The sequence below is a fragment of the Triplophysa dalaica genome, chromosome 2, assembly GCF_015846415.1.
Source record: "Triplophysa dalaica isolate WHDGS20190420 chromosome 2, ASM1584641v1, whole genome shotgun sequence".
NCBI classification, from domain to species: domain Eukaryota; kingdom Metazoa; phylum Chordata; class Actinopteri; order Cypriniformes; family Nemacheilidae; genus Triplophysa; species Triplophysa dalaica.
In genome coordinates, this window is record NC_079543.1 from 22,469,368 (window position 1) to 22,484,874 (window position 15,507).

Genomic DNA, 15,507 nt, shown 5'->3' on the forward strand with positions numbered 1-15,507 from the left:
ATAACAAAGTTTTTGAAGCCCCAAAAAGTGCATATATCCATCATAAAAGTAATCTACACGAACTTGTGGGTTTTAGACTCCGGCAACAGCTAGGATTTGGATTATTATTATGCTTTAGAACATTATTGTTACTAATGATTTAGTCATGTTAAAACTATACTGTATATTATATATATTAAAACTTTTAAAGTATTTATTAACAGACTGAGGTTCCAGGAATCATTTTCGGGATTGAGGTGGGAAATATCCTAAATCCGAAGTGTCTTGAAAGCAGCAAAACTTAATTTGTGTCCGGTTAGAGAAAGGATGACATGTACACGGGAATAAGGGTAGGTAAAATATGACATGAATTTCATTTTTAGATGAACTATTCCTTTAAGCCAGGACTACCTGCCTGTGTAAAATGAGTGGTGAAACAGTTTTCCTGATACTGTGATGGTAGTTGTGCAGAAATGGGCCATAAAGACAAACTCAGATGCTACAAAAGACTTTAGTGTGCAGTACAGGACAGATAGTAGTCAAGGATAAGACACCGTTTACAGCAGTGCCTCTGGAAATAGACAACAAGGGGGGGAAATCAATCCGTTTAGCAACAATAAACAATACGTGGCCAAAGTGCAATCTCAGCCCACAACTCAGCACTAATAAAACTGTCTACTTGTGTCTGTGCGTGTGTGTGTGAGAGAGAGACAGCCAGAGAGAGGGACACTTTCATGCTATGTCACGAAACATTTGCTTCACTTACGTGTACAGTATTTCAACACAAAAATGCCTTGTTCTTATTCACTAACCACCCACGATCCAGTTTATTCAGACGTTTAATGCCCCATGTGTATTTAAATTCCATCGCAAGTATTGACGTTATCATTCTTTTCACCACAGCTCAGTCAATTCTTTTCCCCCTGTCATATATTATTCTTGGTGAATACACCCCTAAGTGTTATAAATTTGTGAATAATGTAAATTTAACTGCCGGATTATATGATAAGTATATCTTTTTCAACATCAAGATTTCTTGCGGTTTTATCTTTAAATTTACCTTATAGTTCACTTAAACAGTCCTGCAATGACACATACGTCCTATCAGGGAATGAACTGTAAATTATGAAAATGTTTTGCCAAAAATCTAAATCATCATTTATTCACACTCATGTCACTCCAAACCTGACTTTTATTTCTTGTGCAGAACACAAAAGAAGATCTTTTGAAGAACATTGGTATCCAAACAACTCTGGCCCCCATTGACTTCCGTGTATGGACACAAAATCACTGAGACATTTCACAAAATATCTTCCTTTTGTGTTCCACAGAGGATGTTTAGAATTACATGAGGGTAAGTAAAAAATGACAGATTTTTGGGGGCTGAACTGTCCCTTTAAATATGCATATCATTAAAACTGCATATCTTAAAATGATTTTAAAAAATGTAAAGCATGTCACAAATTGTGAATTATGAAATTAACAAATTATGATTTTTATTTTTTCAAAGCAAATTTCCAAAAATGTAGTTTCATTCAGTGACAAGCGTACAAACATGTACGCGATACTGCAGTGTCTCAACAGGATGCGTCTGACCGTGTTGCGTGACCGAAGCCGGAGCGTCATTGTGTTCACGTGTGCGCGGGAGGAACAGATATCAGGCATATTCTCTCGTTCTTTCTGTTTTTCAAGTGCAAACGTCTTTAAACTGGCTTGTCGTGAGATGCCTGAAGAAGTGGTGCGTGAAACTTGAACTTCAAAAACAACCTATCCATCTCACGGCTTGATGTTCGCCTAGCAAAATTGTAAATTACAAAGAAAAGCAAGCTCTTACGGCCCACATAGTTGACAGTCTAACTTATGTTGGGCGAATCTTCCAACTCGCGCACAAAACACACACACATCTCGCTCTCTTCACACTGCTGCGTTTCCAAAAAGTCCTTCTCAGGTCTGTCTACTTAGATGTATTGCCCCTTTTATCAGACCAATTAGGCGTCAGCATTTCATCTCCCAGGAAACGTGTTTGTGGCTTTAATTGGCCATTTGATTTGCATCGCTTTGATTTAATTCTAACCGAGCGAAGAGGGTTTTTTTCGCCCGGGCGGCTGTTGTTTCCCCCGGGTGCCGGTGCCATGTGCATGTGTGTGGTGTGGATGGGTGTTTATGGGTGTATGTTTTAAATAAGAGGGAAGAAAGTGTGTGCGTGATTCAGTGTGTGAGGGCGTCGGGAGTTGGATTCAGGGTGTTGCTTTGGTTTCTTTCGAGCATATTTTACATTCTTTGAAGAGTGCTGGGTGATGTTGTGAACACTCTTACACTTGGCCAGTGTGTGGAGAGCATCATGTCTTATCTCTGTGGGCTTCCTGTCGACGTGTACAGGCAGGTGTGAGGGATCATGCACACACACACACACAGGAACAGACTCACAGGCCCCGGCTTGCCCACACACTCCGTTTCCACCAGTGGGATAAAATGAAGGGGGTGGAGGACTCTATAGTGGTGTATCCAAGGAGAGAGACAAGTGCTTCTTTTTCTACATCAAAGCCCTATTGCAACAGTACAGAGGTGAAAAAAATTATATATCAAGTGTCACAAAAAAGCAATTGCCAATATAAGTTAAAATGAATGCAAGAAATATAAATAACAACAAAATATATTAAAGCATGTAGAGTGAGAAGGTGAGTGGGGTGAATGGGGAGCGTGGGGTGAGTGAGTATAAGGGCAGACAGAAGCCGGGGGTCCAACAACAATGCAGAAAGTATTGATATAAGGGGCTCATAGCCACACAGGGGTGGTCAGGAGGCCAGGCATTGTTAGCTAACAATGTGTAAAATCTCCACAAGAATGTCACAGTAGTATAACTGACCGCTGTCAAGTTTGTATTCACCGCTTCAAACAATTCTGCACGTGGACTGTGCACATTAGTAAATGTGAGAAATGTAAATGAAAGCCTATAATTTGCATAATTTACCAACTGTACATACATTAATAAATCCCTCAGGGTGGTCGTGTACATACAAAGCCAAGGAACAGACTTTACACAGCCATGAATGATTTTGGTTTGCATGTCTACAGATATGTTAAAAGAAGCACGAAGACCCTCATTCCCCTGCTTTTATGTTTTGTCGCCATTCTGAGATTTCTTTCAGCAACATCAAATTGAGCCAAAGTATAATCCCTAATTACAGTCTTATGATCAAGTATGCAAGTCCAAACAGACTTAAATGCTAATTAAAGGAGGCCAATGAACAGTGGGCTCTTTCTCTCTTTTTGCATGCTGATATATGTTGCATACAGAGTTCCAACATGATCTCATTGGTTTTCGAAAGTATTTATTGTACAAACAAAGAGAAGTTCTAGTACATATTCATATTTTTATGTTTGGAAAGAAAGTGTTGTGTTCAATGAATATATGGTAGCTTATAAAACAAACACTACGTACAGTTAAAGGAATATTGTTTCAAATCTATATAAATGTCTTTGTTGTGTTGAACACAGAGAAAGATATTTTTAAAAATGCTTGTAGCCAAACAGTTCTTGGCCACCATTGACTACCAAGGTAATAAAAAAAACAATGGCAGTCAAAAGTGGCCCAAAAATCTTGGCTTTCCTACATTCTTCAACGGGACAAAGAAATGTTTCCTACTATGTTAGTCAATGGTGGCCAAGAACTGTTTGGTTACAAGCATTCTTCCAAATATCTGTCTCTGTGTTCATATGAACAAAGAAATGTATAGACATTTGGAAAAGGGTGAGTAAATGTAGACAGAACTTTTATTTTTGGGCGAACCGTCCCTTTAAGAGACGGTTCAGGTTCGTAGAATGCCAATTTTTTTAATTTTAGGTGCATTCATACCGTCCATCAATAATAATTTAATTTCACCATACAAAGACTGCCAACAACTTTGCTTTCATTAAAGAGCCCATCTGGATCTAATTTATTATTTAATTTATTATTATGTTTACAACATTTATTAAAATCGTGTATATAATCATGCATGTCATTTTGCTAAGAAAAATCCACTATTGAAGAAAATCAAAGACATAATTGTGGAAAAAAAATCTTTAGAAAAAGTCTCTTTAAAAGTCTCATTGTTTGTTATTCACTGTTATAATTCAACACAATCCGCAGGAATCCATTTTGCAATATATTATAAAAGAGTTTGACAGAGTTGCTTGTTGTTTTCTAGTTATCAAACAACTTTTTGAGATGCAGTGTCAAGCTACTCTCAAACTTAAAAAAAAAGGTCTCAAGACCCCATGCACTCTGTTCCATTCTACTGTGCACCATCTCACTTCTTTTTAAAGATAAGAACACATCCACTGGGAAAGCAAAGACATGCCGTGCATTTAAATGGTATCTTATGCTTAAATTGCTTCAACAGTCTTTAGGGATTACACAGTGTCTAATACTAACGATAAGAGATCAAATATTATATATTAATGTTAATGTGGATAGATGGATGGACGGATGGATAGATAGATCTGAAAATAATATCTGATAATATTCTAAATATACACTCATGACCACTCAATTTAAAAATAGCTTTCTCTGTCACTTATTTAATATTTATTTATAACATGTTATATATTTATTTACTTCAGTCCTTCCTTTCATTCTTTACTCAGGGGTTTAACTATGCATCTCTCTCTCTTTCAACATCTGACAGGCTGTGACAGAAGCAGCCTGGGGTGTTTGAATAAAAGATGAATAAGCAGGCTGGTTCATGACACTGGGGTAACCCTGAACTGTAACAGTAGAACCACAGCAGTACAGCGAGACCACAACAAAAGGATCACCCCATGAGAACCTCAAGCACTGGAGATCCAGGGAACCGGAAAGCGGGAGTTAATGCCGGCTCAAATATGAATACAATTCAGAGCTGAACAGAAAACGCCTGAGCTTTCTAACTCAATACACAATACAGGGCGCTAACAAAAGGGTGTGTTATTGTGTGGGGTTGTTTATTTAATTGTCAGCTTTGGGTGTGTGTATGTGTATTTAATTGTTTCCCGGTGTGTGTCTGATTTTGGATGGAACTGATGCCCATCCTTTTGGGTCCAGCCAGCACAGGAATATCTCTAATAGTATCCATCAAGCATTTGGCCAAATTATATTTTGGCTGCTGAGCAATGGCGCATCATTGAAAGACAGGCAAAGTGAGAATCACTAAGCTTCCAGCTTTTCCATTAGCGTCTCTGTACAAAGATTTCCCAGTCCGGACGCACAAGAACAAATCTCTGAGTGTCACGGCCTAGATCTGGGCAGGAAACTGATGCAAGAAGACGGGAATGTTCTTCCTTCATGATCTCTGCTTAATGCGTGTGTATGTTCTTGGTTCTGTTGCCGCTTGCCTGTGTAGGCAAGGAATACCAGGAATTCCTGTTGTGTCTTATTTTGAGGTTAAAACAGACAGTCGAGCAGGTCTCTGCCATACAAAACAATGTCAGCCTTGAATCTCTGACTCAGATTTATGCGCCGTGACAAACAAAGAAGCACCGGACACTAAAGGAAGAGATACGAAATAAATTGCGTTTACAGCATTCTCTTGTTTTAAAGGAACCTGTCAATCAATTACAGCATAAGCATTATTTTCATACAATGAGCCCAGTCATTTTCCTACTCACTGTTCGAAATGACAATACAGTCCAAAGAGAAAAATAGCATGAATGTGGGAGGTAAATTGAAGGTAATAATCCATTAGGCTGTACTATTAAAAACTGTTTAAGGCCTCGGCATGAACAACTTTTCTAATAAATCAAGAAAAAGAAATCCCTTCCCGACTGCCTCGCGTTGTGACACTTGTAAGACAACAAAGAAGATATCAAAGAAGTGTTCACAAGGCTATTGTAAACGATTTACACACCTCTCCTTCCTTCTTAATCATCGTCCGATTTTGCTAAAGGACTATCTCGATAAATAATGAGTTACCCTTGCACTGATGGCTGTTGTGCACAGATATGTGGCGTCACTTGAGAATAGCTCCCATCTGGTCATAGCCATCACTAACCTAATGTGTCATCTATAAATTATTAAGCTCTCATTTTTCAGAATGTTACACTCGGCCACAGAAAAAGCATCATTTACGTAGTCTTGCGTTTCGCAGATGCCCATTGCAACCTTTGAAAAGCAAACAACACAGGTGATTTACTGCGAGTGTACTTGAATTTGAACTAAATCGAGTTCCTGCAATAAAAATGCGATCAGAAAAGCAATGGGAAAACATAATGATGCAGAAACTGAGAGAATTAATACTGAATCATCTCTCTAAAAAGGGATCTTTTATTGCTTTATACAGTCTTGCTCTTAAATTAACATTGTTAATTCAAATCGCTAAAGTCCTACAACGTTTGCCATTGAAAATGAATAAGGACTTCATTTAGCCTGCTAATAGACCATTTTTCCTTATAAGCAAGGACGTCCTCATCATTATAAAGTGTCTTTCCTTCGCATTTGGCCAACTTCTGGGAACATTTTTCTGCAATTTTGTCCCCAATAACACAGCTAGGTCAAACACACACAAACACCCGTGCACGCAAACACAGAGCGTCTGCCACCATCATCCTCTATCCTTCCTAACCATTGCAGTGCACGTCCCCATAAAAGCTTCCATAATGCTTTCCCAATGAAAATCAATACAGTCCAACAAAAGTGAGGCGGGCATTAGTAATCTCCCCTCATTTCTCTCACTCTCCCTCTGTTACTCTATGTGTCTCCTGGCCGTTCCATCTATAGTCTCCTCCATTAATTTATAATATCTATCTCTGGAATTGGTTCTCATGAGTGTATGCGTGGCCCACGTGCACGCGAGTGTCAAGTATATCGGCTATCCATCTGACCTGTTGCCTGATCCTGACTGTGTGTGTTGAGTTACACAGACTCACCTACTGCCCCCCTGTCTGACCGCTAACCTTGACTTCAGGTATGTGTGTGTGTAAATGCACTACTCTCACAACAAATGTGCACATTAACCAGCCTAGTATATTGATCGCCCTCTGTCTATTCAAATGATAGAAATGCGGGCTGCCGTGGGGACGGGAAGCTGTGGGTCGATAGGTGTTGGCGTGAGTGGGCGGGAGGAGGCGGGGTTAAAAGAAAAGTGCACTGCAGCAAAGAGGTAGTTCGGAGTTTCACTCCGAAACATGCTGAGTTGCGCATTTGGAGAGGATGCGCGATAGAGAGATGGCAAGACAGATATAGGTCAACAGGATTTCCATTTTCATCACTTTTCGTTTCTGCAAGCGCTGTTTATGCGCACATACACAATTTGCACATTTATACTGCAGAGGGGTATTGGCTTGCCATCACACTATACCATCCCATCATGCAACACACACACAAAGTTTGGCCGAGCTTAAGTTAGGCTGGGTCACAAAGCTCCGTGGTAGAGGAGTTAATTACAGTGTGATCAATAATTGATTAAACCGTCAGAAAGAGTCCAACAACTCTCCAGTAAGCATTAACACACTCACACCAGAGAGCGGGAACGTGCACGCAAAAGAGCACATACACCGAATTCTCCATCAAGAATTTTCATCTAACAGAGAAAAAAATGTCAGCAAATTAAGAGGATTGACTCGGTATTGGATTAACCCACCCGCTGCGGTCACAAACGCACCAGCGTGGTTGGATTGATTAGGTCTTTCGAAACGCGCGTCGCCCTTACGGCTGCATCAGCTGTTTTTGAGATGCCGGTTAAAGACAGTAACAATCCAACTGTCAGTCATGCTAAAGAGGCCAAGAACGACATGTCATTTAGAACTCAATATCTCCTGTGTAGACCTCTGCGGAATTGGGTTTAGGCTCCAAACACCTATCAGAAAATGTAATGCGCTCCCAGTGCTCAATTTCACCATGTCGGTCCATTATACGGGGCCACCCTTCGGTTGCAGTTAAGTCCAAAGCACCTGTCAAAGCTTGTGCAGCTAATCTTTTTTTTATTAACACGTCCCTGTAAATGCAAAGCAAGCACTTTAGGTATGCTGCATCAAATGTGTGACCTGGATAAAAAGTGTAATGATGACAGATTGTGTCAAAAAGAGAACTCTGCTAGCCAGCATGATGTCTCCACTCAACCGTTGTGCACCTTCCACTCCAGGCTGCCTCAAAAGAGGTAGACGTAAATTTCGCTCTATATTAAACACAACCAAACATGTGTCAGGAAAATGAAAGTGCGTCCAAAGAAGTGGAGTAAATGTCAAAGACAGAAAAAGAATGGAAGTATGACGGAGGAGAAGAGAGAGAAGTATGATGGAGAGAGAGCGAGATGAAGTATGTGTAAAGGGATCTATGCGGTTTAAGAGAAAATGGGTTAGCATTTCTCCTCTCTTCGACGGTCTATTTTCAGTAGCTACTCCTGGAAAGGAGAGCAGGCAGTTAGCACCACATAACCTTATCCACCCTACATGCTGTAACACAACTACAGTGCAGAGTGAGACTTTCATTCTTATCTAAAACTAATGCAGTTTTGATTCATCTTTTCTATTTGATCAGATTAGGATTTAGCTAAATGGAGATCCCGGATCAGGGTAAACAGAGTAAATTTACTTCTGAAACAGGACACAAGGTTATTGAGAAGATATGGGCTAATGTTTTGTAGGTGCCTGTAATCGTGTATTACAGAGTCTGAATTCCTCGAAAACTTAATTACTCGTTCAAAGGAAAATTACTACAGTATCCACTGCTATAAGCATTGTCTTTACTAATTTGGGAATATCCCAAGGTACCCGGTGAATTCAGTTCAGTTTGGGAATTTGGGTCTAGTTCAGACTTGAGGCATCTGACTTGACAAGACTTGTAACATTTTTGGTGCTAACCACCCAGTCCAGAACTTTCAACAACGTATTTACATTGAAAACAGCCAAAGTAATGCAATTATTTCTGAAGTAATTATAACTGCTTCAGTCATTAGAGCTGAGCACACTGATGTTGAGTCAGATTTATATCAACACGCCTTTGGACTCTTCAGAAACTAAATTCATTTTTTGCTGTTATTGATGTGTATGATGGGTCATACAAATATATTTCAACACACATCGCTGCGGTCCTTCTGAAACCTTGTATCTCCATATTTGGTTATTTATTTATTTTTGCCGTAAATCATTATTATAAATCAGCCTTTATCTTTGGTACTGAGTTTTGCAAATGTCTAACCAATACAAATTATTAAAAAGTGCGTGTCAACATTGACAACACCGAATGTATTAATTTAAAAATTACTGTATTTTTTTCTATTTCCTGAAAAATAGTGAAGTCCGAGGGTTCGGAAGGACAGCAAAGTTATCCATAATTTATAAATAGACGTAAAGGGATCATTCTGTCATGATTTACTCATACTGTATCACCTGTATGACTTTCTTTCTCAGGCAGAACTTAAAAGAAGATGTTTTGAAGAATGTTGGTAACCAAACAATAGTGGTACTCTTTCATTTCATTTGTATAGACACAAAACCAATGGAACTCAATGGGTACCGCGGTTGCTTGCTTATCAACATTTTTCAAAACATTTTCTTTGGTGTTCTCCAGAAGAAAGAAAGTCATACAGGTTTGAAATGACAAAAGGGTTGAGTTATTGATGACAGAATTTTACCTTCAAAACAAAAATATTTAATAAATGTTGATCCTAAATGAGGTCCTTTTTGCCAATTTGATATTCCTAATGCAACAATCCAACACCTTTCAGGGCTGTATTTTTGAGTATAAAATCTAAACATATCCACAACTAAAACATAACTGGCACTTTGTGAACATGGCTTGCAAGTACATGTTGAAGAAAGTGGATCACAGAAGTTCAGCTTCTTACCTGTTTGTTGTACTTGGCAGTCTGGCAGCTGTAATCGGAGCACTGGTCTGAGCTGAGGGACATGGCATCTGCGTTAGCCGTGCCATTACCGGTAAAGGTGTTAGTAGGGGGCAGATCCTGGACGGCCTGGTGCTTCTTTCCCTCCACGGGTGGCGAATTGGGCTGGAGATGCACTGCAGGCAAGGGCGAGCTTGACTTGTAATGACGGGCCAGATCAGGGCTCGATTGGTGCCGTCTGGTGCCCAGTCTTGGGCTGCTGGGGTCCCCGTCTGCTGCCGCGCAGTACCGCGCGGCGATCCTTTCGCTGGCGTTGCTTGCCTCTTCGTCCTCCTCTTCTTCATCGCCAACCCCACGCCTGCAGCCGTTCACCGTCATAATTCCACTGTATAGGGAACGCTCGGCTTTGGTGCTGCCATTACTGCGCTTGTCTCTGCGTGGTTTGCGTCCACGTTCATTAAGGGAGCCCTGAGCTTGTAGCGGGGGAGGCTGTGGGCTGAAGAAGTCCTCCTCTGGTTCTTTCTTGCCAGCCTCGTAGCCGTTCTTACCCTGGACCCCGCACTGCCGGGCCGTCACCACCAAGAGGATGACCAGAATGACGGCAGCGGCGCCGGCCAGGACACCAATGGCAACGCTCAAACGCTGTTTACCCAGTGCTCTCTCGCTGTCTGGGTCCCCTGCAATATCCAGAGAGAGTGGGACTGCAAGGCTGCGGGCCACCTGAAAGAGAGATAGAGACATATGGAGAGAGCGAAACCGACTGAAAGAAAAGGCCAGAAATGGTGTGTGTGCCCTTTGATAACTGCATCCTCATTTTCCAGCTCTGTCTGCTGAAGCGCACACACACGCACACATTCACTTTTACAGCGAGGCCCAGACTTCTCAATTATCATGTCAAGGCTCTGATATTCAATCATAGTTATTCTGTGCAGGCAAGTGTGACTGTGTATGCATATGCGCGTATCTTTCATTTTTGTATTTGCATGTTTTCTTCTCCACAATATTTATGTGGGTCAACAGCAATTTGATGTATAAACTGCTATTTGTAATATTGCAGATTTCCTTCCTCTTATAACATACATTTTCAACCTTATTTATCTAATGACCAATCACTAGACCAATCTACATTGGCTCATTGTTGCATTTTGTCAATTTTTTTTGTGTATTGTAAACGTGTGATGCACTGTTATCTCTCACCTGTGCATCCACTAATGTAGCATTGGCCAAGGTCTCATTGATGAAGACATGAACCAACGCTGTGGCACAAAGGGAAGGCACACCGCTGTCGTTGACCCGGACCACCAGGCGGTGCAGACCCTTGTGTCTTCTCTCCAGGGGCTCGGCCAGGGTTATGACCCCACTATTAGAGCCGATCTCAAAGAGATGAAAGGGGTTTCCTCCAACCAGAGAATAGCGGAGATCAGCATTAGACCCTGCATCGTTGTCAGAGGCCGTGACTGTCTGGACTACAGTCCGGGCCCCACTGGCGGGTGGCAGGAAGGTGTATGATTCATTAGCTGGTGATGTGACGGATGGCGAGTTGTCATTTTCATCAGTGACAAACAGGGAGACAGTAGCAGTGGCGGACCGCGGCGGTTCTCCACCATCAACGGCACGCACACGGAATGAGTATGTACTACGCCGCTCGCGGTCAAAGGAGGCAGAGGAGAAAATGGTGCCAGTGTTGTTTTCGATGGAGAAAACTTCTTGCTTTCTTTCTTTGCCTTCCTCACCACCCTCTTCTTCATCATCCTCAACAAAAAGACTCAACTCGGCGTTCTCTCCTTCATCTGCATCGGTAACAGTTACCATACCGACAGGGCTGTTGGCTAGCAGGTTTTCTTTGACATAAAATGTGAAAATTTCCTGGACAAATTTGGGAGAGTTGTCATTTCTATCTGTGACTTGAACTACGACGGTAGCGGAGCCCTGCAGTGAGGGGGTGCCTTTGTCCCGGGCTATCACACGAAATTCGTACCGTTCCCTCTGCTCCCTGTCTAGCGCTCCGGTGGCACGAATATCACCGTTATCGGCGTCAATGTAAAAAGCTCCATTAACAGATGGATCCAGTGAATATGCAATCTCTGCATTTTTGCCGCTGTCGGCATCGGCCGCCAATACAGTGACCACACGTTCTCCTGGGGAGTTATTCTCAGCAAAATGAACCTCCACTAAGCTTTGGGCAAAAGTGGGAGCGTGGTCATTAATGTCCACCACACGCACTAAAAGAGAACTATTGCTAGAGAGGCTTGGGCTGCCAGAGTCCACGGCCACAATAGTGACGCTATATTCACGTGTTGCTTCGTAATCCAAAAGTGCTGAGGTGTGCAGAAAATATTTCTTTTTGTTTCGCTCAAAAGCATCATCTGTGGCTGGGGGAGGTGCCTGAGCTGTCTCGCCCGCTGGTTTTAGTGTGAAAGGAACGTCTCCCACCACGGTGCAGGTAACCGCACCATTCTCCCCCTGGTCATGGTCTGACACCTGCACTAGCGCTACTGGCGTGTCAACCAAAACATTCTCTGGAACCATGGCTGCACCGTCCCGTACAAGTATCCTTCCAATTTTTCGAATTTCCACTACAGGTACATTATCGTTTTCATCTCTTACATTCAGAACGACCGTAGTGCGGTCAGTGCGGGGTGGCTGGCCCCGGTCACGAGCCGTTATGGTGAAACGTAGCTGTGAAACTTCTTCGCGGTCGATGCGATGCAAAACACTAAGCCATCCTGATGCTTCATCCAGCCTGAGGAGGCGCCGAACCGATTCAGTGGCGGCTCCAAACACATACTCAACTTGCCCGTTCACGCCGACGTCCCGATCCGTGGCGCGCACCTGCAGGACAGGTGTGCCAGGTGGGGCATTTTCCGCCATTTCTGCTTCATAAACCGCTCTCTCAAAGCGTGGACTGTTGTCATTGACATCCGTGATGGACACACGTAACAAAGCTTGAGAGGAGCGGGGTGGGGTGCCGCCATCACGAACACGTAGCACAAGTTCGTAAGAATCACGCACCTCACGGTCCAAAGGCCCTTTGACAATTAGTTGTGGCTGCTTTTGTCCATCAGGTGTGTCTGCTACCTGCAGTTCAAATACGCTGCTTCTGCTGGCAGGCCCCGCCCCTGAGTCTAAGCCTCTCCTACGGTCCCCACCATTCCCATTTGCTTGTACGTTCGCGGGACGTCGCAAAGAGGAACCTCCATCTCTGCTATCCTGGATGAGCTCATAGCGATCTATGCCGTTACGACCAAAATCACGATCAGTGGCGGTGGGAAGGAGATACAGGGTGCCAATCGGCCGGTTCTCCTCAACAGATAGTGTGAGTACAGGGGATGGAAAAGAGGGTGTGTTGTCATTGATGTCTGTGACCACGATACGCCCCTCAAACAAATCCACCCAACTCTGCAGCGGACCTATGACTGACACCTCAAAGTTCAAAAAGCATTCATTCTCATCAAAAATCATCTGACACTGGGGCAGCTTCTCTCTGTCAATCCTCCTGCTGCCTGTAGTCAGCTCTCCAGTTACATTGTCAATTTTGAAGAACTCAGAGCCAGATTCCAGAGCAAAAGTCACATCACCTGTCCCTATCCCGGGGGTGGACAGCCCCAGGTCCGCAGCCACGTTTCCTATATGCACATCGGCCGGCCCCTCTTCCGCCACGCGGTAGCGCAGAGCCGAATTGACGCGCGGGAGCTGAGTCAGCAGCTGCAGGATGAGCACGAGGTAGCAGCGCGCGGAGTGCACTGCGCCAACGCTCCTTCTCCCCATGACTCTCTCTCTCTTTCACTCTCTATCCCTCTATCCGCAGCCTCCTCCGGTCCAGAGCAGACGGGCTCAAGCCAAACTCGACACGAACAATTTCTATAGACGCTTCCTATTCGCCCACAATCTTTTTTTCCACCAACAGTCTTTTAGTTCCCCGGTCACGTTTTCAACGCGATAAAATAAAACATCCACTTTGTGAAGGGCTGTGAAGTCTTTGCGCCACTTTTACCTCCAAAAATATTCCTTTATGCCTTTAAGGAGTAAAGTGGAGTTAAATTTGAGCAGTTTCAGCGACTTTGTCCGGCTCATTGAGATGCTGCGGAGCGCTGGCTCCTCTCGCGCTTTCACTGTTTTAAACTGCAATGCAGTAGAACACAAAAGAGATCTGTCTGAGAATTCGGCTCTCGCATTCGCATCTCAAAGCTTGCGCTAGCGGCTGGGAATGAGCCAAACTGCTTTTAAAGTCTTTTCCAGTTATTATACGTTCTCTTACCTTGAAACACAGCGAGGGGAAACGCTTTCCCCGCAGTCTTACGCGCGCGTGCCAAGCTCTTATAGATTCCTTTACGGTTAACTTGACAAAGAGAAAGCTTCTTAGTCCGACTTCCCAAAGCACGCAAATTGGCCACTTATGGAAAGATGCAGCGCAGGATAGCGAACAAAAGCCTTAAGTTATTCCTCCAGAGTCCGTGCTGGATGTGTGTGAAGTGTTTCAGGAAAAAGTCCCGCATTCTCCTCCTCCCCTCACCTGCACGTTCTACTGCACTGCATGTGAACGTCCCTCAAATGATGCTGCAGTCTCTCCCTCTCTCTCTTTCTGTGTGTGTCTTCTCACTCAACCTCTCCCTCTCTCCGTTCACTGCAACATTTCCCTCACTACGTAACTCGACCGTTCAGATGAAACGAGAGACCGGGAGCGCGTGCGGATGGCGTGCGTCTCGAAGGGGCTCGCGCTTTTCTTCAAACCGGTGTAAAAAGCGCAAATACAAGGGGTGTGTTTGCAAACGACCACAAAACAAAACACTTCACGGGCGAAAAATATACCAACACAACTACACCCGTCAACAAAAGAGAAAACAGAAAAGCAGTTGAGTTTGACACGGATGAATACTATTTTTATATGGTCCTAAATTTGAAATGTTTACAAAGCTTTCGATTCAGCTACAAATTTCCAATAGAAAATAAAAAAGTTTGTTCTCAAGTCAAATTGGTGCCCTTGGGAAAACAACCATGGTTTTATTAGTAGTGTAGTCATGATTTTGGCAGATTGGTAACCATTACCAAAGCATAACTAGGTTATGGTGGTGAACATATGGTAAATGTGTGGTTATAATGGTTGAAACACAAATCAAATGGTTAGTCCAACGTGCCAAATTTTTGCGTAGAGGTATCACGTTTAATAAGTGAAACGCTTCAAAACTGACAAAGGTCGTAAGGTGAGTAGTCGAGGTCACCCACTAATGATTTCATTAACTGCATTTAATGTCGTTTCGATATTTCGGTCATACCTTGTTATCATATTATTCTCCGTTTTTCTGTCTACGTGTATTTTACAATAGAATAATTTCATGATTTTATCACATTATTTTGATTATGTTTTTTTTTGTTAATATATATCATCCTCTCATTGTCTGAATGCGGCAGTGTTGGCTGCGGTCGGTTCTCGCTCATCCTCTGAACAATGAGCATGAAGCCTACTACACACACACTCTCCGGTCCCAGCACGGGCTGCCCCGTAGCCACGAGGATGCGCGAGCGCAATGCAGCACTGACTGAACGATACTACAGTCATACAACAAAAGAAGCAGCCCTTCTCCGTCTATACTTTCCATCCCATCTCTCAAACACACGTTTAACGGCCGGGATGGGATCGCGCGCATGCGGTTGAAGCGAACTGGAAGGATTTCCCCGGTCAATCTCAGTTCTGGTCAGAGCCGAGGGAGAAAGAGCAGAGCAGAGGATC

The 15,507-nt window shown here is 43.1% G+C and overlaps 1 protein-coding gene across 1 annotated transcript in view; it reads right to left on the reverse strand.

The window, feature by feature from the left end:
* Positions 1–14,304, reverse strand: part of pcdh7a (protocadherin 7a) — a 32,048-nt gene extending 17,744 nt beyond the window's left edge. Inside the window, exons 1-2 of the mRNA XM_056736415.1 lie at positions 10,977–14,304; positions 9,783–10,499 (exon numbers count right to left, since the gene is read on the reverse strand). Of these exons, the coding sequence (XP_056592393.1) occupies positions 9,783–10,499; positions 10,977–13,547 (3,288 nt within the window). The 5' untranslated portion in view covers positions 13,548–14,304. The remainder of the gene's footprint in view (positions 1–9,782; positions 10,500–10,976) is intronic.
* Between the last annotated feature and the right edge of the window lie 1,203 nt (positions 14,305–15,507).